At 36.6% G+C, this 24227-nt stretch overlaps 1 protein-coding gene across 5 annotated transcripts in view; it reads right to left on the reverse strand.

Annotated features, from left to right (window-relative positions):
• The window catches only part of LRP1B (LDL receptor related protein 1B), a 634192-nt gene that overhangs the window by 80919 nt on the left and 529046 nt on the right, over positions 1–24227 (reverse strand). For all 5 annotated transcript variants that reach the window (XM_030951951.1, XM_030951950.1, XM_030951947.1 and 2 more), the window contains exons 56-61: positions 23501–23684; positions 22198–22283; positions 18599–18721; positions 14766–14947; positions 12333–12532; positions 592–780 (exon numbers count right to left, since the gene is read on the reverse strand). In XM_030951951.1, coding sequence (XP_030807811.1) covers positions 592–780; positions 12333–12532; positions 14766–14947; positions 18599–18721; positions 22198–22283; positions 23501–23684 — 964 coding nt within the window. The remainder of the gene's footprint in view (positions 1–591; positions 781–12332; positions 12533–14765; positions 14948–18598; positions 18722–22197; positions 22284–23500; positions 23685–24227) is intronic.

Consider the following 24227-nt stretch of genomic DNA (forward strand, 5'->3'; position numbering starts at 1 on the left):
TTCTCTGTTGTATGCAAAAATGAATTATTACCATGGCTGTAAGTTCAATACTGAAGGAATGAGAGGAAGAAAAAAGCTCTTTTTTAAAAATATAATGAGAGAAAAATTAGCTTATCTAGGTCAATTGCCTCATAGCAGTTACAATTCAAATACAGTGATATCAGCAGACAAGACACAATCATACCACTCACATTGTCTGACATTCCCTCAATCTAGCAGTACTTTTCTGCAATAGTAACACTTTTCAAAAAACCAAGTTAAAAGTTTTCATAACACACTGTCCCCCTTTTAAAAAATGTTAACTTGTACTGTAATGCAACTTAACAGTTCTTGCAGTCAGTATTTGGGTTTATTTTTAAGCACATAAATTATCTCTCTACTGAACAAGTTTTGTTAGATGTATTTAATACTGGATGTGCTTAAAACATTAATCATAGATTTATGCTTAAAAACGAAAATGTGAAAACTTCCACAATCTGAAGCAGAACAGAAACAATCATTGCAGATAAATGAGCATGCAGTACCTCAGCACATGGCTACTCAGTTAAACACATCCATGTGCTGCTTGGGAAGCAGAGACAGGATAATTACCATCAGGCTGCCTGTAGGAATGATACACCTGGATGTCTGTGATGGTGTGCCACGAGTTAATCAGGGAGAGCCTGTCCGAGCCAGAGGTTTTGTGGGCACGGCTGAGGGATTTGGTTTTCCCGTCTGTCCAGTAGATGTAATCCTCAAACAGTGTCAGTGCAATCACCCCTGAGATGTCTTGGTTAGGGACTGGAAGGAGAGATGCTCAGATTAATGCTCACCCTTGGGAAACAGCCAGCTAAAATATTCCCCACTGCACAGTATTAAAATATTCCCCACTGTAATTTTCCCTACCCTTTGCATAAGCAACATAAATTGGCTCTTTTACTGGAATAAAAGTCATTAGAAAACATCCAGAACATAACATATACATCTCTTGATACTCTGTGTTTAATATCCTTTCATACAATTAATAGCATTTTATTTAATCAAAATATATTGGCAAGAGATACAGGAAAAATAACCAAAAATTGGTATTAAAAAAACATTGCAGTAAGGGGGATTATTGATAATTTCTAGAATCACACAATATAAAAAAAGTCCATAGCTACAGTATCACAAAATTATGAGCCAGCATCACTTGGAAAAGGATGGAAGGACAAAAGGGAGAAAAAGCTTTGGAGCATTCTTTATTGTTCAGTACACTCCTTAACCTGAAGTATTTGTTCTTGGTAAACAGTAACTGAATGCCACCTTTTTTTTCCTTCCTCCTTTTTACATCAATAGGAGTAATCATAAATGTTACAGGAGAATATCTCACCACAATAGTTAATTTGTAAATGATAATCTTTTGTTGCTGAATCACCTAATTACTGATAGAGGTGAAAAGGCAGAGCAGCTGACTGTCACATTTAACCAGCACATCTTTAACACCTTTACTTTATTTTCTGCATCTTTTTACCTGAAAAGTGTTGACATAGAGTAGGCAAATCTCAAATTCCCGTTGGAACATTTCATAGCTCACTGAGATCTGGTACTGAGTATATGGAACAACAATTTAGAAAATTCAATTTTCTATCCAGCAGTCCTCCCTGTACTGAACTCCAGTGCAGGGCATGTTGCCCCCTGGTCAAGGAGACCTTGCTGATAGGCCTGCAATTATTCTTATATGTCTCCATGAACCACATCTATCACACTGAAATAAGAATATGATATTTTTGAAAGAGCTTCAGAGCATTTCCAAGAAATCAGTCAAAGTCCAAAGAAATCTTGGCAAATTCAATCTTAATCATCATTACAGAGGCAACTTTGCCACAGTTCCATACACGGTACAGTACAAGAAAACCTCTTATAATTTCTGTGATTTGTAGAGTCCCACTGTGTGATGTTTCCAATGAGGAATACGAACCAGGCTGACAGGAGAAGCAGGGTGGGACATCAGAAGCTGCTGCCCTGAATGAGGCACTTAAGCTTTCCATAAAACTAATTATCTTATTTTTGCTTCAGTTCTGACACAGTATTGGTTCATAAAAATTATGATCCTTGCTTCTGCTTTTGGCACAAAATTAAAGATGTCCAAGGTCTTACTCCAGTCTCTCTAAAGACAAAAAATGTCCTATTTTATCTCTCTGTTTTCTCTTTTTCTGATCAAAGTTAAGTTTAAAATCAGAATAAAAGGTCATATAAAAGCATTAACATACATGAAGAGATTTAAATAGAAAAAAGCTATTTTGATTTCATCATCTTTATTATTCCCTGCCAATGAAAAATACACCCAATAATCATCCTTATTTTGGATATCCACGAAGCAAACCCATACCCTAAGCATAGATATATGAAAAAAAAGCTTATTCTCTGGTTTTGTGGATGTTTGTGAGTAGCCAGACAATTTACCCAGCCTTCATTGGACTAGACATACATCAAAACCCAGATGAAACTTTATATTCATGAGCTAAAGAAGATTCAGGAGATTACCTTACACTGCCTGAATTATCCCATCACACTGCATTAACAGGGAAGCCAAGTTACGTGTGTGGCATAAAATATTAAATATTACAGTTAGAACACTGCACAGAACAACATTGTTCATTGACTCAAGTACAATTTTCTTTTATTTAAAGAAAAATAAATTCTGCAAGTACCAGGTTTAAAAGCTTAATTCTTTTAAATTTCTAAAAAATAAACCCACCTTATCAGGAACAATGCAACAACTACTAGACTCTCTTCTTTTTATGTTCTTTAAAAGAAGAATGACAAAATATATTTGTTTCTAAAAACTAGGTTTCCCATTATTACCATTTATAGGTATAAAGCTGGAACTGTTAATGGCTTAACACTCACAGATTCAGGCTGCAGTTTGTCCTGTCACTATTTTTATTTCTGAGCAACTCTGTAATTTTAATGGGCTTCTGCATTAACTTTTCATTAGGTCACAATCAACAAAAAGTTGCACCATTTAAAGCTGTTAAAGCTAAATGTATTCTGTTGTGAAACAAAGTTATTAAAAAATCAATTAAGAAAGCAAGGAATAGTACACATGTATGCAAATGAAAATCCATTTGAAGTAAAGCAGAATATAAGTACAGAATCACTGGACAAATATTTCTGACAAAAATCCTACACTGACCATAAAGATATAAAATTCTTATAAAAAGAAGAATTAATATAATTACATAACAGAAAAACCTATAAAATTTCTTCTAAGCTGACCATAAAACCAAATGTATTTTCTTGTAGAAGATAAACCTGTAAAGCCTGAGAGAGTTTTCTGACAACAGGTATTGAATGGCAACCAATTCTGACTTTACTGTTTAAGGAATTGTTCTACCATAGCTGAATACAATTCTTCTTTGCCTTTTAATAAGTTATAGCAAGGCAACGTCAGAACTGTTGACATGTAAGAGAATTTACAGTTCCCATCAACTGTGAATGACCAAATAAAAATGAACACAAACCAGATAATTTTTACATCTGATTATCTGGTGGAGCAGTAAAATAGTCTCTCATGCTCTTTATTCTTTGCCTTTGAGGACATCAGTGTTTAACACTTTCCAAAATTTCAGGCAGTGAATATTGATTTTTTACAAATCTATGGAGTAGTAGAAACACCCACTTCCTTTTTCCACTCTTTCCTGTAACTCCAAAAAAGCTTTAGCTGATTGATCTCATCATAAATGACATACAATACTAATATTGTATGTCTAATACTAATTATTAACCCTACAGTAAGCTCTGTGGTGTGAATCAGTTTTAAACAGGAGAGGAAGACTCATTATTCCTCTTTCTTTGTCAAGCACTGCAAAACCAGATTATTTTATACGAATTTAAAGTAAAGGCAGGTTAGTCATAACAAAGCACCTCTGTTTCCTCTGCAGCAGCTATTTGAAAACATTTTATCCTATTTCAAAACCATTAATAAGAAAGGAATATATTTTGTTAAAGCTAAAAAAAAAATTATTTTGTGATTCCTTTCTGCTCCACAACTCCTCCTCTCAGAGCTGGGCAAGTTCCTTGTAATTCCTCCTCTTCTAACACACCTGCTGCCAACTCTGATTCTCTAGTGGTGTTTCAGTTTACCCATAAACCATGGATTTTCTGAATGCTAATCCCAAACAGGGCTAATCCCAAACAAGTAGATGAGAAAAGTGGGAAGAAAGAGGAGGCAGGAAGGAGAAGGAGTGCCCAGGTCTTTCAGAAAGCTGCAGAAAACAGGAGGAAAAAACACAGGTAGGGAACAAAAGGGAAAAATGAGGAGGCTGGCAACAGATCAGAAGTGGTGGGAAATAAAAATTATTAGATACTAGAAGACAAAAATGACAATATATAACATAACAAATGAAGATAAAGTGCTGCATGAATTTAAGAGAAGAGCCACAGGAGGGAACATGGTTATGTAGACACATGAGAACCACGACAGACTCAAAGTGTATCTGTGTCTCTCTCTCTCCTGCATTTTGTATCAATTTTGTTGGAAGAATATAAATTCATAGGCTGTAAGTCATATTTGTGATACAAATGTTTACTTTTCTCTGAAAAGTGAACTCTGCTTCCCTTATATTTTCTGAGCACATTTACATAAGCATAAAAATATGTTCAATTGATTCCAGGAATGAAAATCATTCCATCTAGGATTCCTGAGCTGCAGAACCTGAAGCCATACAGAAGTGAAGCCCAGCTCCCTTGGTTCTTATTGGAACACAAGTTTTTCTGAATAGAAAAGCAAATACAATAACACAAATAATAATAAAAAAGGTCTCACTGGTGGGTGGTAAAATCGATGTACCAAGAAAAAGTGTCCTTTGAAGGACAAATGTTGACCCCTTCTAAGAGAAAAACAAAAAATTACCAAAGTTATCAAAAAATAGATATATATCAAAATATCAAATTTATCAGTGCCCTATCATGTCCAGAAGATGGTTGATCACTTCCAAGACAGAAAGGAATGTGTCCCTTCCCTTTCCAAAAACAGGGGGCTGCAACCTTGCCCTGCCCTTGTACAGAACCTACAAAAACAGAAGGGGTGAAAGATCCCTGTTAGGCTCTTCCCAAAAATTCACCCAGCCAGAGTGCCAGTGCTGGGAAGCCATTGCTAAAGGTAATTAATTATTGTTAAGCAACAATTTAAATGACTTTCCCTGTGGCATTAGAGCAGTTTCTGTTTAAGAATTTTGGCACCCAAACACAGAAAATTTACATGGGTGACCCAACCAGAAAAACCAGGCTGTACTATTTTGAATTCCACTCCATGAAACTTGATTTTCTGAACTGCAATAAACAGAAACAAAAAGCCTACTGACATCTCGATCTAAATGGAACCAGTGGTTACAAACCCTCCAAAGACAAATTGCATCAAGGAAGAACAACACTTAATAAGAAAGTAACAATTAAACCTACAAAACCAAATAAACCTGGAGATTGCTGATCTCTTCTGCAGCAATTCCCGGCCCCCACTGTCCCCTTGCCAAGTGAACTCCCTTGTAGCTGTTTCTGTCTCATTTTACATTCAACTTGGAGCCTCTCTGAGACACAGTCAATACTTTTTTATTTTCTATACTACTCACTCCTGATGCTTGTTCCTTTTGATAAAGAATTTGAAGTGCTTAGTCCATAAAATTAATAATGAATAATGACAATAAGATTATCTCTATTAAGCTTGTGACAAAGTATGTAGTTCTGACAGATATAATTAAATTTAAGTATATTACATTAAAATACTCTATTTTAAAGATAAGACATTTTACAACCATTATTACTTTTATGAAATTGACACTTGGTTTAGAAACCTAAACCTGTCAAACTCAATGAACAGCAAAAAAATATTCATGGACTATATAGATAAAGTCTATATATAAACTATGCATATAGTTTTAGGATGTTATTACTCATGTCTTTAATAAAATGTTCATGCATAAATCTTTCTTTCTGCAAAATTAATATATACATCATATATACCACACACCTCCATATTGGGTTAAGTATGGAAGCTAAAAATCCTAGCATTCAGTGATGGGATATTTTGCCAGTATAAAAATGTAACTGAAACAATGAAAACTGAGAATATTTCAACAAACTCACACAAAACTTGTTATACATCCCCAAACTGCTATCACTGAAGAAGCAGGAAATTTATCCTTAAATCTAAACATCTTAAGGCACTCATGTGTTTGAGATATTAAATTTCACTATTAGATATAACAACACCATGAGAAGAGATGCATAAATTTTTCAAAATCTGCCTATAAAACCAATTGATAAAAACTAGGAATGCAATATTTTATTGTCCCACTTGAAAACGTTTTATTACCTTTTTTAATTCACTGTGAGCCGTTGTTTATATGCCAGTAACTCCACAGCAGTACAGAGCCGCAATAAATTACTCTCAAATATACACAAGTCACTATTTGAGTAGAACAACTGTGTGTGTTAGTGAGTTTTAAAGGTTTTTAAATTATTTTTCAGATTTACAGGGACCTTTTTACCTGCCTGCCAGCCCCTCACCTTAGACTCCTGTCTTGGTTTTGATATCCATTCCCAGTGACTCCCAAGCTATTCCTTCTTTTATCTTTCCCTCTCCTGCCACCATCCAACTGTGAGGACATAAACCACTGGGCCACTTTGGTTTATTTCATTTTTCTTCTACTGGAACCATGGGAGCTGTCCAACACTGCCACTGCCTTGATCAAAATCCTCCTGTTTTCCATTGTGTTGATTGGAACATGGAGAAAACAAAAAATCTGTGGTTTATGTTCTCTGTCCTGATGCCCCCTGACAGGAGCAGCTGCATGGAAAGTAATGCCCATCCCTTAAAATCTGTGATGGCTCAAGGAGAAGTTTGTCCAGCTCATGGAGAAGTTTTAAGTATAGTGAACTATTTTCAGAAGTTTATAATCTAATTTGAGTATATTTCACAAGACCAGGGGAATATACAGAAACCAATCTGATGGCAACCTTTGATGCCTCAGGTTTTAGCTTTTGTATTTTCAGATTCTGTGCTGCTTTAGTGTGTACTTCTGAGCTTCATATTAGGGGATAGTGAGCTCTCTTCGCAGAGCAGGGAGACAAAACAATTCCTTCTCTAGCTGGGGACCAAGGACAAATGATTCAAATCTCAGGCCCAAGAGCAAAAACAATGTGGGCTGAAGAGAGAAAAACAAGAAGGATGGGACTGCATAACCTAAAGCTGTAATTGGACAATTAATTCCAATATGCAAATGAATCAGAAAAGTTATAAAAGTGTGAGACCTCATGAGCGGTCATGCATTTTGTGCCCATTTTGGTTCATCTTGGGTTTAGCCCTGGCTGGGTTCTTGTGCTGCCCAAGGCGGATCCATTGAGGCCTCCTAATAAATCCCTACTTTATTCTTTAGCTCTGTCAGGCCTCTGTTCTAGGTCAGCCTTCACAAGGCATCACCTTCATAAACTGATCTTCATAAACTGGAGACTGGGGAACCTTAAAGTAATTGAGTGAATTGCCTTTAATATAGGTGAATCTGAACAATTTCTCCTGAATATTATCCTTTAAAAGAGAAGGAACCAAATAAAATAAAGTAATCAGATTTGGGAAGACATATGGATTGGAGAATTTTATAGGAACAATTATGAAAAGTGAATCCAGAAGTCAATAATGTAGAGGAAGCAATTATCAATTCGTGCTATCACATATGGCTACAATGAATAATTCTATACACTCCTCAAAAGTTGGGAAAAAAAACCAAACTGTTGCCATATCAGAACTACTTCTCATCTGCTCTTGCAAACAAACCCTCTTTCAGTCTTCTCTAATTTTTGAGCTATGAAAACCTCCAGTATAAATCTGGAAGGAATTGGTTTCTGTAATCTTTTAGATCATTTCTACATTAGGACAATTTTATAAACAATTGGGCATATTCTCTTTTAAAACTCTGGTGGCAGAGTTCAGAATTAGACACAAATACTCATTTTCTACCTGCAAACTCCTTACAATGAGCAACATTTGAAATTACAGCCACCAGAAATTAAAGTGACTGTAATCTCCAAACCCCTTGTACTCGTTACTTCAAAACTTGCATGTATACTGTCCAATTCTGAGAACTGCAAACATTCAGGAAGAAGCAGTCTCAAGAACAGAGTGTGTTTTCAAACAGATGTCCTGCAGGAAAGTTATTATCTCAACTATATTACACCTAAAGAAGTAATTGAACAATAATAATTTAGTTAAAGTGCAACACTTTTCCACTGCTTAATTTCCATGCCCCTGTCAGATGAAGGATTGTAGTGCCCAACTTTTTGTTTTTACAGTATAAACCAACAACTTGACACAGTTTAAGGCGTAATCTCAGAGAAGTTTCATAACTTCCTAAACTGGACTGTCAGATTTCCCTTTTATAGTTTCATTTTACTGAAATGCTCATCTTGAAAAGGAAATGGGGGAATGTAGGAAGCTCTGGGATTTAGGAGCCCTGAAGGTTGGGAAAACCTGTAAGGAGCAACCAGATACCCAGGGAACTGTGAAGCTTGCATCTCCTCTGGGCTGTGGGAACAGAAAGCAGCTAAGTCTGACAAATTCTTAAATTTTTTATTTATTTTTTTTTTAAAGCTCACATAAGTAAACCAGCTTAGTGCTTAGCCAGATTAGTGCTTCAATACTTGCTTAATCATTTACAGTGTACAACATTTGTGAATGCTGCAGTGCTGAATTGGCTAAGCTCTAAAGACAGTTTATATAACCAAGCATTAAACTTCAAACAGCTCAGCAAGGTCATCGCTGCCCCAGCGCCAAGAAGAGCTCCCAAGCACTCCAAGATTTCTGGCCTAGTTAGCATGTTTTCAAAACTCTTAGTAAGAGTCCCTTGGCAATCATAAAAGACAATTTCTCTGCTGAAATGCAGAGGAATTTTACAAGAGAAAAGCAGCAGATGTTCTCCTCAAAAAGCTTTAAGGTTCAGAAGAAACAAACAAATTTAAAAGAATCCCACACTTGTTGAAAACATTTTAATACCAACATCTGAATACATGTAAACTCCCACTGCATGTAATAAACACTCCTTGGTTTAGCAGACAGCATGTCAATAATTAGCCTAAAATTGTGATTATCCTAAATTAGCTGATGTGGAGCACAGAACACTGCACACTGTCTCATACCATCCCTTAATGATATGAAATCCACTAATTGTGACAAGTTACTTATATTTGCTGTGTCTGTTGAAATCTCTGTGGCATTTTCTGATAGATTTAGTAACAGACAATTTAAGAGCCAAAAATCATAGTCTCAGGAAAAAAACCTCAGAGCAAGACAGCCTTATCCTCAGAGATCACAGAAGCAGGTGAGAAAATGCTGTTTGCCATTATTAGCACTTTAGATTGCATCACTCACAGCATTTCTGTTCACACTTTTTCCTCTCCTCCATGAAAATGTGTTTTGTGATTGTCATATCTGTGCTTTTATCCTTCTCCATTTGAAAACAAGAAGGATGAGAGCAAACTCAACCATCTCCCCCTTACTTAACTTTGACAATTTAAAATGTCCAAAATGACAAAGGAAAACAGACTATGAAATCTGCGTGAAAAACATGCCTCCAAGGAACACAGTTATCACAAGAGATAAAACCTAATCTTTCTCATTTAAGTGCTGATCAGTGTGGGTTATAGATATCAGAAGGCCAAGGGAGATCACAGTTCCAAACACTGAACTTGAACACTGAGTTTCCCCTATTAAAATAATTCTTTTACAATGACTAAATTTCATCGTCCAAAATATTTCTTGTTTTGTGCTGAATCACAAAGAACTTAATTTTTTTTTGGTTGGTTGTTCCAGGAAAAAACAGGGAGAAAGGGAAAAGACACTGATTAAAGGCAAATTGATCATTACGTGTGAACTCTGCAAAACTGTGAAAGTTCTCCTTGGAGCACTCACGGGTTGTTTCATCTGTTTCAGACACCAAGAATTCTATCACTGTTTTCTTACATCCACAGAAACTTTTCTACAACTTCATTTTAATTGTTAATGATGTTTTGAGTGGAGCTCCTGACAGCAGAAAGCGACAAGAGGCATTAGGTGTGGACAGGTGGGAGAGGATCCAAACCAGGGGCACAAAGATGATCCAAGCCTTGGGAAGCTGCCATGAGAGCAAAGGCTGGGACAACTGGGCTTGTTCACTTTGAAGAAGAGAAACCTCATCACCACATTCCAGCCTTTAAAGAGGCTGCAAAGAAATGGAGACTCCCTTTTTGCATGGAAAAGGAAAGGGCTGATGGGAACAGATAACTCTTGGGAAGATTCTGGCTGGAGACAAGAGGAAAACTTTTCACAGTGAGAACACTGAGCCATTGGAATAATCTTCCCAAGGAAATGGTGGATTGGACACTTCTAAGATGCAGCTGGACATGGTTGTGGGTCATCTAGACTATACTTTTCCCAGAAAAGATTGGACTAGGTGATCCATGAGGTTGGACTAGGTGATCCATGAGGTCTCTTCCAACCTCATCCTCCTCAATGATCGCCTAAGAGAAAAAATCTTGCCTTCACATAATTTAAATACCTCAGGATTTTTCTCCCAAAGCTCAATTTCTTATGGCTTGAATATTTATACACCATCTGGTCTTCAAAGAGATGCGTCCTCAAAAGCAGCATGATACCAGCTTTACACAAAGTCACTATTGCTCTTGGAGCATGCCTCAGATACTTCACTGGTACCCAATTTGGATAAATTTGCTGTGGCATTGTGACAAATTTGCCTTATTCTCCAAGATCAGGCATCCTCAGAAGAAGACATTAACTCTGCAGATATAAAGCAGTTGAAACTGATTTTATCCAATTGTGCAGGAGAACCCCACAGGCTGGAGACCCAGGCAATGGACACTGAAGATGGTCTGGCTGGAATTTTGCAGCTATCTCCTGAGTTTTGTGTCAGGAGGACATTTTGGGGAAAGAGAAATTCTGAAACTCTCAGGCTGAAAGGGAAGACTGAGAAAGGTTTGACCACTGGGGTCAGTTTAGGGCTCAGAGAGACACATTGGCTATTATTTACTTCTTTACTTCTTTCCTTTGAAAGACCCAGAAAGAAGAGTAAAAGGATAATTTTATGAGAACAAAAAGCAGGGCAGCAGCACAGGCAATGACATCAAGAGGAGTAGGGAGCTTTGCTTCCTCTGTCAGAAGAGTAAAATGCCAGCAGCAATCCAGCTCAGGGCTGTATCTGAGTGAGTGCTGCTTAGGTGAGCAGGTTACAACTGACCCGTGATCATCCCAAAAAAACCCATGGATATTATGCTAAGATTAATAGGAATATTTACAGCTCTTGTAGCTACTGCTAGAGTGTCTCCAATCTACCATCTCAGACAACTGCCATTGAATTATTCAGGATGCATTTATAACCTACAATTCATGAATGTAAGGGCTAGAAAACTTGTTGGTTTCCGTTTTTTATTTCATGGTGAACCTTTGATCTGAAAAAAAAGCAGTTATTTCATCAGTTGTGGTTTGGAGAAGACCTGGAGGCACCCAGTACGAGATAAAAGCCTAAAAAAGCCCAGATCCATGAAATTTTACCACCAGTACAGCAGTGCTGAGGTTTGGGTAAAGCTTGAGGAAGGAGCTCAGGTAACAATTTCATCTCAAATAAAACCCCCAAAAAACTTATAATTTCATATATTTGAATTAAAATGAAAGCTCTTTAATTATACAATTTGAAATATGAGAACAATTCATCATGGTGTAGAATTTTACTTTTTTTTGGAATACTTTACAGATAAATGACACAAGCTGTTTAATTATCTGTCAGGTGAGAAGCAAAGCACAGGGATAAAGATTAGTTCATTGCATAAGTATTTCAAAAATTATTATTTCACCCATCTACCAGGAAAGCCTCAAATTACATTTGAAATACTGGTCTCATGCTGAGCAGACTAATAGTTTTTCCAGACTTTCTGAGGTAGGAGAAAAGGCTGATTTTAGCCCCCTATTCTGACACATGGCACAGAGGATCTATCCCTTCTACTTTGAACAGCAAGTTTCCCTCACTTTGCAACTTAATCAAGAACATGTCTATATATGCCAGAGTACAAAATTGAAAGGGTGTCTCTGTTCCAAAAGTTTCTTTTTCTATTTGATATTTTTCCCACAAACACATAGTACTGCACATTTAAAAGTTATTCATATCAATAGCAGAGAACAAAAATGAAAAGCAGATTTCAAAGTATTAATAAAAGGAAAAAAAATCTCAAAAAAGATTGGAAAAAGGTTTTAAAGGACAGTTTTTACCTAACTATACATAACATTTAAAGCATCAAAAAGAAAAAGAAAAACAACTGAAGTGTTGACCAACCTTTATGTCTGTGAGTTCCATCCATGTCAGAAAACTCAATGTGGTTCTCATCAGCCCAGTACAGTCTGTGGTTGACATAGTCTATGGTGAGAGCCATAGGTCTGGAAATCTGTGTTTCTATAACCACAGCTTGCCTGGATCCATCCATCCCAACACGGCCAATGTGGGGGGACTCACAGCAGTCGATCCAGTACAGGTATCTGTGGAACAAAACACAGCACCTGAGTAACTGTGATTCCTCAGGTTTAGTTTTTATATTTTTCAGATTCTGTGCTGCTTTTAGTGTGTAGTTCTGAGTTTCATATTAGGGGATGGTGAGCTCTCTTCACAGAGCAGGGAGACAAAATAATTCCTGCTCTAGCTGGGGACCAAGGACAAATGATCCAAATCTCAGCCCCAAGAGCATAAACAATGTGGGCTGAAGAGAGAAAAAAGAAGGATGGGACTGAACGGGCTAAAGCTGGAATTGGACAATTAACTCCAATATGCAAATGGAGCAGAACTTAGAAAAGTGAGAGACCCAGCGAGCGCTCATCCATTTTGTGACCATTTTGGTTCATCTTGGGTGTAGCTGGGCTCTTGTGCTGTCCAAGGTGGATCCATTGAGGCCTTCTAATAAATCCCTACTTTAACTGTCTAGTCTCTGTTCTAGGTCAGCCTTCACAAGGCATCAGCAGCAATAATTGACCAGAGAAGCTGTGGCTGCCCCATCCCTGGAAGTGTCCATGACCTGGCTGGATGGGGCTTTGAGCAACCTGGGGTAGTGAATGGCATCCCTGCCCATCTTGGGGGTTTGAAATTGGATAATCTGTAGGTCTCTTCTAAACCAAACCATTCTGTGACTCAATGCTTAATTTATTTAGTTGATCTCAAGAATAAATCAGTAATTACTCTACAATATTTCCACTTTCCAGATAAATCTTTGAGTTTTCTGGACCTGTCTGTAAATAGGTGTGCTGAATGTAAAGGGTTTGAATAGGAATCCCCATGCTAGGTGTGATTTTATTAAATTGATTGTGGACTAATAAAATGAGCATTTAAATGGCTTAGTCTTGATACCTTAGAATTTGAAGTACCACCCAAACTGGACTTTGTGAATCTCACATCCTGCATAAATGGCATCATTAATAAATTTATCAGAAATATGGTATTACATACACTTTTTTTTTTACACGTGTTACAAAACTTTTTTTTGCTGTTATGCAGCCACATAATGCAAATTTAATTGCTCCAAGAAGTACTAGCTGCAAAACATTAAAACAGTTTCTCACACAGAGGGTTTAAAAATGGGTGAATCACTGAGAGAGACTGTCAGAAAGCTGAGCAGCAATTTTCCCCTCAACATGCTATTTAACCACAACGCAGAGCATGTTTGCCATACAGGAAGAAAAATCCCATTATTTAGTACATGGGTGCATGTGGCTGCTGTTGTGTGCCATTTACTCAGAACCTCAGGACAGATCTTTCCAGCTGGGAAGCTGATTCTGCTCTACAGGCTTTGGACAGGCTCTCCAAAATCCAGATGCAGCTCATATCCTTGATAACCACCTGGAACAGAATTTGTGTGCAGGAGGAAATGGTGGCCCTAAGAACAGTTACAGGTATCCTACAACACACAGGTGCAATGTGCTGGCACCCAGCCTGCTCCACACAAGCAGCAGACAGAGGAAGCTTTCTCCACTCTCTCCAACAAAAAATGTTTTCTTTGGAAACAAACTGCATGGCAGCAGCAGCATAATTCACTAAGCATTTCTCATTTGTGAAAAAAAAAAAAACAAAACAAAAAACCAAGATTCAAGTAACACCATTTCAAATTATAACTCTGAATTTGAGTTTTTATTTCCAGTAAAATTCTATATTAAAATAAATGAACATGGGCTTATGTTTAGCAATAAAAATGTAAAAACAGCTTTGGAAAGCTGTCTGTACACACCAAAAAAACCCCAGTAAGTTATTATGCCTATTTATTTATATATCTACATCTTCCTGAAAGACTGGGATTCTGTGTACTAACTTTGTAGAGTGAATTTTGCATACTCAGGGATGCCCAGGCAACCACAGAAAGACCCCATGTCTTCATATCTTGAAAACATTAAACAAAGGTCTGCATCCTCCCTACCCAATTTTACAGGGAAGAAAGGGTGCAGTTGCAAGAAAATTAAATTCTAGTTCTAAGAAAGAGTAAAAAATAGCTTTTATCTTGAAAAAAATAGTAAACTAGATAGGTTATATTTTTATGCAAGGAAAAACACTGCATTTCTTTGTTTAGGTAGAGTCCAGACCACCACAACTTTCTCCTATCACTGAATATTAGATTAAAAAACCTAAACTGACAAACAGCTAAGCATTATTTCCTATGTATTTTTTGAATAAAATATATTTTAATATCAAATCAGGATTAATAGGAAGTACTGAAAATTGGCTGCTTCATACCCAGCTTGAGGATCTAAGGACAGATCTCTGGGAAACTTCACTCTCTTGCTCACGAGGACAGTTGGGTACAAGCCATTGAGTTTGGACACCTCAATAATTCTCTTTTCAGTATCAGACCAATAGAGATTCTTCCCAATCCAATCGACAGCCAGGGCATTGGGAACAGCTGTATTGTGAACTACCTGGAAAAGCAGAAGTTACATTAATTATTTATCTAAATAACTGGGAAAAAGAACAATAAGTCGAGAGGTACTGATGCCAGGATATTGGGAGACTGGATATTTGATACAGTGACATACAACATGTGAAAAATGGGTGCTATTCACTGCTGAACACTGACACTTCTCAGGTAATGACACTTCTTAAGTAGCTACAACAATGTGACACTTTCCTCCTAATGAGGGAGAATGGACTATCCTATGATATTGTAAAGAGGAAATTACCAAATCTTTTAAAAACTTTTGATCTTTCATTTTTCATCTCAAGTACTTAGTTTTCTCTTAATGTAAAAAAAAATAAACAAATCAAACAAAAGCAAACTTTTCTCCCTTTCACTATTCAATTTTTTGTTCCACAGAACAGAGTGGAGATGCGGCTGCTCTCCCCACAGTGTGCCCTTGAGCACATCTGCTGCTCATCTCCCCATTTCTCTCAGCAGTCTCCATCAGCATATCCTTCATTTTAATGTCACAGTAGTGCCATATGTCATCGTGACAGAGAGACCATGAGAGCACTCAGAGTTACTGGCTGGAAAGGAATTACTGTGCTTTTATTTCCAGCATTCATGTGGCAGAAGAATGAGGAACTTCCCAAGAATTAGTTAAATTTCAAAAGGACTACATTGCTAAGACACAAAAGCAATTTAGTCACCTATTGGAAAGCTTACAGACTACTGATAGGGATGTGTTATTCTCAGGGTTTTTGATGACTTGGATCATTGTGGAACTTGAACAAATTCCTCTAGATATATGTGATTACAAATCTCACCATGGCATGAGTCACTCTGGATTGTCTGGAGTACTTCATGTCAACTGTTCAGTAATATTTGAATATTCACAATCATTTGAGTCCACTTTCCTCTAGGCTTGGAAATTCTATTCCTGAGAAGATCTATCCTGACCTATTTCATTCCTGATTAAGGTTTGAGCAACTAGAACTTCAGAAAAAAACCCCACAAATTGGAAAGCAATACTTGAAAATGTATGAGATTTCTTAAGCACTAATAATGGGTTTATTACTGTGATGTACATTCTAATTTACTGTTATCTTCATCACCAACAGCATGGGCAACAGAGAATAAACTTCATGTATAAACCTGTATTATTTATAACTGAATGTGCTAGTTTTAAATTTATTTACCATCTGAAGACATGGAAAAGCCTTCAAGATAAGAAGGGATATGGTGAGATGCTTTAAATCAATTTTCTAGTTATGAATATGTAAAAGCACCTTCTCAGGTTGTTACATAATTTATCACCTTATAAAATCTTTTTAGAAAGTTAAATTGCAGGATACACTGCTTTTTAATGGGAATAAGAGGTTCTAATTTCTAAAACCTCCACAATACCAGCTTCACCAGTTTATAAATGTGTAATTGCAACAACTGCTGCACTGGCACAAGGGACATTTCCTGCAGAAATGGATAACTCTGAAAATGTAGGTAGTGGTTTAGCTGTCTAAACACCACACTAGAGCATCAACCAAAATAATGAGTTTCTCTTTCTGATGACTTTTCCTTGGGAGAGCCACTTCAACCTGTCCCAGCCACTGAGACCAGCAGTGTGGCACTTCATGTGCATGGTCCAGCTTTTGACTGCATTTCCCACTAACATTTGAATCTGAACTCTCCATAAAACACCATTTTAACAGCTGAACACAGCCGTGTGAAAAAGCTGTCATTTCAATTCTCTAAGTATCTCCTCCATGGGCAGAGGCAGAAGAAAAATGAGATGCCATCAGGCTTCCCAGAGCTGGTGTGCTGAAGAAATGCCATCTCCTGCAAGGGGAATCCAAGGCAATACATCAAATAGCACCACTTACGCTGAGAGCAGATCTATTTATAGCAAAGAATAACACAACAAGTGAAAAGATATTAAAATGAGAGATTCATCAGGGGAAAAACCATAAAGACTCCCTCTCGTGACAAAACAACCCCATTAAAAGATGCAAACAGGTTTGCTAGATAACAAATAATAACTCCAGCATTTAAATAATTGAATAAAAATTTAAAATACTTTCATTTGAACTAATTTTTAATAATGTCAGTTATTAAGAATGTCCTATAGCAACATAATAAGAAAGTCAGAGCCACAAAAATTTGGCACTGCATAAAAGGTTACTGACAGACTATTAGACAGCTACAGTATATAATTTTTTTCTAATTTTTTTCACCTTTTTTTTTAAGCTTTCAGAGGTCAAGTCTGGGCCAAGTTTTTCACATAAAAACAGTTTTTTGTATGAAAATTAAATGTGCTTATTTTTCTGATTATTGCTTTGAATATGGCATCCTATATGAACAAAATTTTCATCAACATGAAACTTGTGCAAATTGCAAATTGATGGAAAGATGAACTATCCTCCATGTCCTCATCCTATTTTTTTTCTAATGGTTGTTCAACTTTTTGATACCTTTTTTTAAAAAACAAAATTAATAATGAATCAGTAGAAAGCAAATTTTTCTACCTGGTTATTGGAACATTTTTAACAAGGAAAAATTCTTTTTTGTTGAAATAGTGAAGATTAGAAATAAAGATTCTGAGTAATCCCCAGTCCTTATATAATACTGAATCATCCAGAAGGGACAGAAGCTGAGGAGGATGCTTTGGAAACTGTTTAAGGACAATAAGTATGATTCAAGCGTTTAATGGATTTTGAACCCCACTCTTGCCAGTCCTCTATTTTTTCCCCACACAAGTAAAACTTCTGAGTGCATGCTGGGTTTTACTTTCACCCCAATGCAATCAGATTGCCAGAAGTTTTTAGTTTTTCATCCACTTGCTTTTTTTTTTTTTTCTTTTTAAGAACAATTATTTCGGTGTGAAGGACGCAAATGAGGTTCCCTGGAGGCAGAGATTTTCAAACCCTGACTCATATAAGGAGCAAAGCTGAGGTGCTCTGAGGTTGTGTCAGTCCACACACCAAGCTGAGAATGAAAACCACAAATCTTTTCTCTCTGCATGTTTATTGGTGTGCAGAGAGGGAAGAAAATTCACAGGATATGTTGCTGCTCATTTAGGTCCCTGTTTCAGAAGGTCAGACATAATAGAATAAACAAAGCATTCCTTACTGCTTATCGCCAGTTCTGGGAAAATGTTCACACAAGTCAACAAATGTGCTTTATAGTGGATTTGTGAACTTAATCCACTACAGAGGCAGAACAGGCTGTGCAGAAACGGGAGTGCACTTTTACCCTTCACAGCAAAGACACTGAGTTATTCTAATTATCAGTGTAGTGGAGGTGAAACCAAAACAAACTGAAGATCACAGGAAATGTTACATAGGAAGAAATAATACACCAGTGTATTTACACAGCTTACACCTAATTATAGCTCTCTTTTTTCTTTGGCATGCTGGAAGCCACATGGAACTGCCAATTCAGTAAACTGTCAGATAAGTCAGAAGGAATTTAGCTCCTAAATACAAGTTCTCCTTGCCCCTATCTTTACTTCAAATAAGATACAAATGCAATTAAATTTTACTAGGACTTGCTAGCTCATGCTGCGTTTGTATTCATACACCAAAGCCTCACAATCTGGGTTAAATGTATGAGGAAGCATTTCCCAAAGCACTCAAAAAATTTCATTCTAGTAGTGACATTATTAATCCTCAATTACCTTGATGTCACTTCCATTTAAAGACATTCTGTTTATGCGACTGCCATTTGGTCTGCTGGAATCAATCCAATAAATGAACTCTTCTCTGTAGTCAAAGTCTATTGCAATCACATTGTTCAGCCCCTAAAAACAGAAAAAAAAGTCCATTTATTCAAACGTTTGAACACAAACTGCTGGATAGCATTCAGAATGCAAAACACAGTTAATATTCCTAATGCTTTATATTACTGTCTGCATATCTCTGAAGCACTTCCCTCTCTTTTCCATACATTACTTGTAAACAGAGTAAGACAAAGACTGTAACAGAAATAAATATGGTGACAAATTAACTGTGTCGCTTCAAAAAATGCAGATGATACATGAAAATAAATGAGGCTCCTGTGTTTTTCTATACTCTTATTTAAATGAAATTTGGCAGTAAATACTTCTAATTTTTGCTCAGTTTCACTGCTGATTACTACCTTTGGCCTTTCTTTGGCAAACTAAATGGGAGAATCAGAAATAGTATGGTCTTTATGACATTTAAATAATGAAAAGAATTTAATCAGGAATTCAAAATGGTGGTGGTGCAAAAAGGCATTAATGTTAATTCCTGAATGAGGAGGTTTTGAGTTCTTATATGCTATATTATAGGTACTCTACATATATGTATTTATATATGTGTGTGTGTGTGGATGTAGACACAGAGGTGGTAGATAAAAAGCATGAAAGATGGACATCCAGCAGGCATCTGGCAATCTCCTATGGCTCCAATTACAAAGCCAACACATTTTGAGAGGGTGGTGATTATATCTGAGGTACGCCAACATGTTGGGAGGAGCAGTCATACAATAATGGCTTTTCATCCCAAATGGCTGATAAGAAGAGGGGTGCATTCAGATGATGGCTCTTATTTCCTTATCTGCCCCATAACCTGCTGAATGTTCTGATAGGTAGTGAAATCACAATTATTCTTAATATGCCAGGTTGTTGTTATCAATGAAATACGGGGCAGCAGCGCTGAAAGGAACGGATGTGGTCTGTATTCCCTCTATAAATTCAAGGTCAGTTAATCAATTCCCTTATCAGCCCAATGGCATCCTGCTCTCAGGTAGATCAGCAGCCACCCTGTTTAGTGTAATTCATTGCTGGGAAGGGGTGTGCTGGACCAGCCAGCTCCAAAGTAAACAACTAAGGACAATATTTAATCGTACAGAAACTGATACACGGCTTATCCGCCAACTACTGCTGTGTAATTACTGTAAATCTACCTTTTGATCAAAATGTAGAGGAAAAGAGGAGTTAGGCTGCACAAATCATCATTATAAAAAGCCTGAAACAATTCAGTGTAGGAAGACCACTCTCATTTGTCAAAAATATCATTTACATGCAGACACTTTTCACAAAACAAGCTGCAGCTCTGTCAGTCATAACTGGGCTGCAAAACACTTCTCCTGCCTCTTTTCCTCCTGTTGGTATAATTGCATCTACAGAGAAACCCCCACCTCAAATTCTTACTTAACCAAGGAGACAACAGGTCAATAAATACAAAATAATATTTCATACAATTTTATAGCATTCTATAAATCAAAGTCAGCAATTTGTTAAAAATATGGCCTTATCTCTATAAATTCCACAACACTGTAAAAGTTTCCTAAACAATCAAGACTAATACAGAGAATTGACTGCCTGCACATCTTTGGTTTCAAGTGTTATATTTTGGGTCATTTTAATTTCAGTTTTTATCAGAACATCAACTGCAGGCAAAGAATTCTGCACGTCTGTAACAGAGTTCTCTGTCCAGACATAATTTCCTTTTTATCATATACATATCTCACTTAAGCCCTCCTAGCATAATTCTTTGTCATTTCACAAGTAATCTGCTTTTTAGAAGGAATAGGGAAGATTTCAAATGGCATCAGCTGCCTCAGTCTCTCATCTTAAACCTGTGGGTTTGTTTCTGTTACACACAGCACAAAATATATCCTTGGCTGTGATTTGTGTTTCCTTGGTGCCCCACTTAAAAACAGAGAGATAAAAATCACAAATAATGAGGAGGAAGATTATCTACTCTGCCTATTGAAACCCTGAGGATTTTGATGACTAGGAGTGAAGGAAATGGAAACAAAGACGATACATGAGACACAATTCAAACACTTGCACTGTTTATGTGTATTTGGGAAAAAAAAAAGAAGAAAGAAAAAGAAAATAGAGGAAAAAGCTGGCACATAACTCAGAGAAGACTGAAGGAGCTCGTACTTTCAGCTCCTTTATTCTGAGTTTATGTGAACAACTATTAGAATGGTAATCGCAGAACAAATACACAGAGAGAAGGGTGGGTTTGCTCCTCTGCCAGAGCCACTCTGGTGTTTGCCAGATGTGCAGGACAGAGCCAAATCCATCCCGGCACTACAAGGAAGGACACAAGGATGTCCTCATGAGGGACACAACCCCCCTGTCCTGCTGGTAAAGATCCCTCTTTGGCTTTCACATCAAATGCTGCCTTTGCAGGAGCAAAGACCAGTGGGTTCAACAGCAGAGGCGTTCATCAGCCCAGTGAATGAATGGAACATGGAGAAAACACACATTTTGTTCAGTGGCTGGAGCTGCTTCCTAATGCATTGAAGGGGAGTCCGTTGAATTCAGGACCATCTGTCAGCACCAGCCACGAAGAAAATTTCCTGTGGCTCCCCTCTTTTCACAGGCTTCTATGAACAGGCACACCAGCAAAAGAGGAGAGAGGCAGTGAGATGCAAATGAGAGAGAATCAGAAGGATTTCAGGAGAACAGACAGACTTTCACAATGTCTAAGCTTAAATAAAGGCAATGTTTCATTCGAGATGGTTAATTTCAAAATTACTGTTGTGAAGATCTGAGCACCTCTCTTGTTACATTTAGGTGCACAGCATAGTGGCACAAGAAATTACAAAAAGCCTAATAATATTGATGGGAAGCAAATAATTTCCTAGTCTTACTACAATTGATCAATTAGCATTCAAGGAAATCAATATTTTTATTAAAACATATTTTGAAATCTAATCTGTGGTAAATAACTACACTTAGGTGAAGCATAAAAGGACAGCAGACTGCTAAAAATGGCAGCTCTGTATTTACAGGGTGACATTCTATTTTTGCAGGTTTTCACTTTTTCTTTTCTCTGTTTTAAAGTTTTAGAGTAATTACTTTAAAAATTAGATTTACACAAAGATAAGAGTTCACATTTTGTAATACCATAAATATTGGGATTGCCTGTCTGAAAATAGATTTAGATTATGACAGCAAGTAGCCCAAACAATACATGGCCAAATAGGTGGGGATTTTTGTTTGGTTTTTTAAACTGAAATAGACAAATTGCACAAAACATATTGTGATGGAAGAGGATCACAAATAACATAATTTTTTAGTACATCAGAATGACTGACAAAACAACTGCCTGAGCTTTAATCATGTCAAATCCAGAAAAAAATAGTCAATTAAAGTACTGTAATAACTCTGAAGGCACTGCAGTTGTTCTGTGGTGCACGCAATGCCAATTAGAGGATGATGTTTCTGTCAGTTGCAAACTTTAGAAAAAAATAAAAGTATTGAGTTAAACTTAGAGCATGGTACTATGGTTATACCTGTTTCAACAAAGTGTAGTTGGATCCATCAGTGCTAATTTTTCTTATTTCATGATGATCAGCCAGAATTAAGAAAGGTTCCTCATCTAAACCCCGGGAGAAAGAATATATTAGACTAACTTTTACGTTAATTTATGGAAAATCAGGAATACAATGCTGAAATACAGATGGCTTGAAAAATAAATGTTACATGCTCTGATCAATGTTATGGATGAAAGAAATATTTAAAACATTCAAATGCTCCAAGAAAGATCAATGATGCAGTATAAAAATGAACAAAGCAATCAATTAGTATATCTTTCAATGCAATTTAATTCTTTTGCCTTTGTAATATGGGAACCACACTGCATTTTATCCTAATTTAATGTCAGAGATTAAATGGGAAATATATTTCATTCCATATGTTTTAATTTCAACATTTCCTTTCAATTTAACACTGACTACTAATTATGGTTGCAAACCAAGCAGTTTTTGACCATTTCGTTTTGAGATTTCATTAGTCTGAATGGTACAGAGAGAAAGAAACAGCTACTCATAAAAACCTTGATTTTTTTTTAAGTTTGAACTGAAGCCAGATTTGACTTTGTGTTACCTTGGCTTTCTAGTTTATAAAAAGTATTTACTTTCAGATAGTCATTCATGACATCACTGAAACATCTCTGACACTGTCATACATAATTCTAAAAATGTATTTTTAAGGCTGTCTTTATTCTAGCTCTATTGAGAGACACCTCGACTAAAACAAAAAAAAAAAAATCACCAGTGATAATTAAAAATGTATTAAAGGCTTTGTATCTACTGCTCTTGCACTCTAGAATGTAATGTGTTGTCCAGCCTACTCTGCTCCTGTACCGAGCGCCTTTGCATGTTATAACAGAGTTGCATTTTCTATTTTTTTTCCTGTTCCTCCTTTTCAGATGAGGAAGTTTGATGTGCATTCTAATATTCTAAAGGTGATGAAATCTTGTCATAACCATGCTATTATCATCTGACTCAGAAGCAGAACTAAGCGATGTATTTTAACTTTTCTAATACTTTTTCTAATCAAGTTAATTATTCACACTTTCAAAAACCACTGTATCTATTTATTACAAATGAGCTGAGGAAAACACAGACTAAAAATATTACTTATTCTTGCATTCAGACACAGTCACATTCCTATTTTTTGTTGAAAAAATAGCAGATTCAAAGTAACTCTGTTTTTATCTTGCATATAAAGGTACCACAGACCTCAGGGCTAAGTTTTTTTTCCACAAATTATTTTGGTACAGCTGTAGATTATAAAATCATTAAATAGTAATACCTGAAAGGGATTTGCAGCCATTTGGGTTATCAGGCTGTGTTTCATACCCTTCTGCACACAAGCATTTGTAGGTTCCATAGGTATTGATGCATTGCTGGCTACAGGGAAATCCAGATGAACATTCATCAATATCTACACATGTTTTGCCATCATCCTTCAGGAGGAATCCAGGCCAGCATTTGCACTGGGAAAGAAAGCCAAATACATTAATTTTTAATTCTGTTTATCACCTGTGTCTACTTGCTTCTGAATATGTTAGCATCATAAACTTTTTATGCATCTCATTTTTTCAAGTAACATCTTAATTACATTGCTGCTTGTATGGTTTACAGGAGGCATGCCTACTTTTCTTTTCAAACATTGCTGATGTGATCCTAAACACTATTTCCTCCATAAAAACCCAAACAAAACCCTGTAGAACAAGTAATTATTCTTTCTACTTTAACTGAAGAAAAAGTAAAGCACACCTTCTCAAAAATATAGAAAGAATTTTTTTCTTGAAAATAATGATGGATGGACCCTTTGGACTGCTCAAGTTTCAATTATACATGTGTTTTTTGGTAAAGATAGACAATTTTTAACTATTTTCCTTGGAATCATTGATACCACCTAGCAATCTGTGTAACCAACACAGGAATGTGAATCAGAACTCTTGAGGCTGATTAGGAGTGGGACATGGACAATTCTTGTGGATCCCTTCTAACTCAGAATATTCTCTGTTTCTCTG

This window comes from Camarhynchus parvulus, chromosome 7 (assembly GCF_901933205.1).
Source record: "Camarhynchus parvulus chromosome 7, STF_HiC, whole genome shotgun sequence".
NCBI classification, from domain to species: domain Eukaryota; kingdom Metazoa; phylum Chordata; class Aves; order Passeriformes; family Thraupidae; genus Camarhynchus; species Camarhynchus parvulus.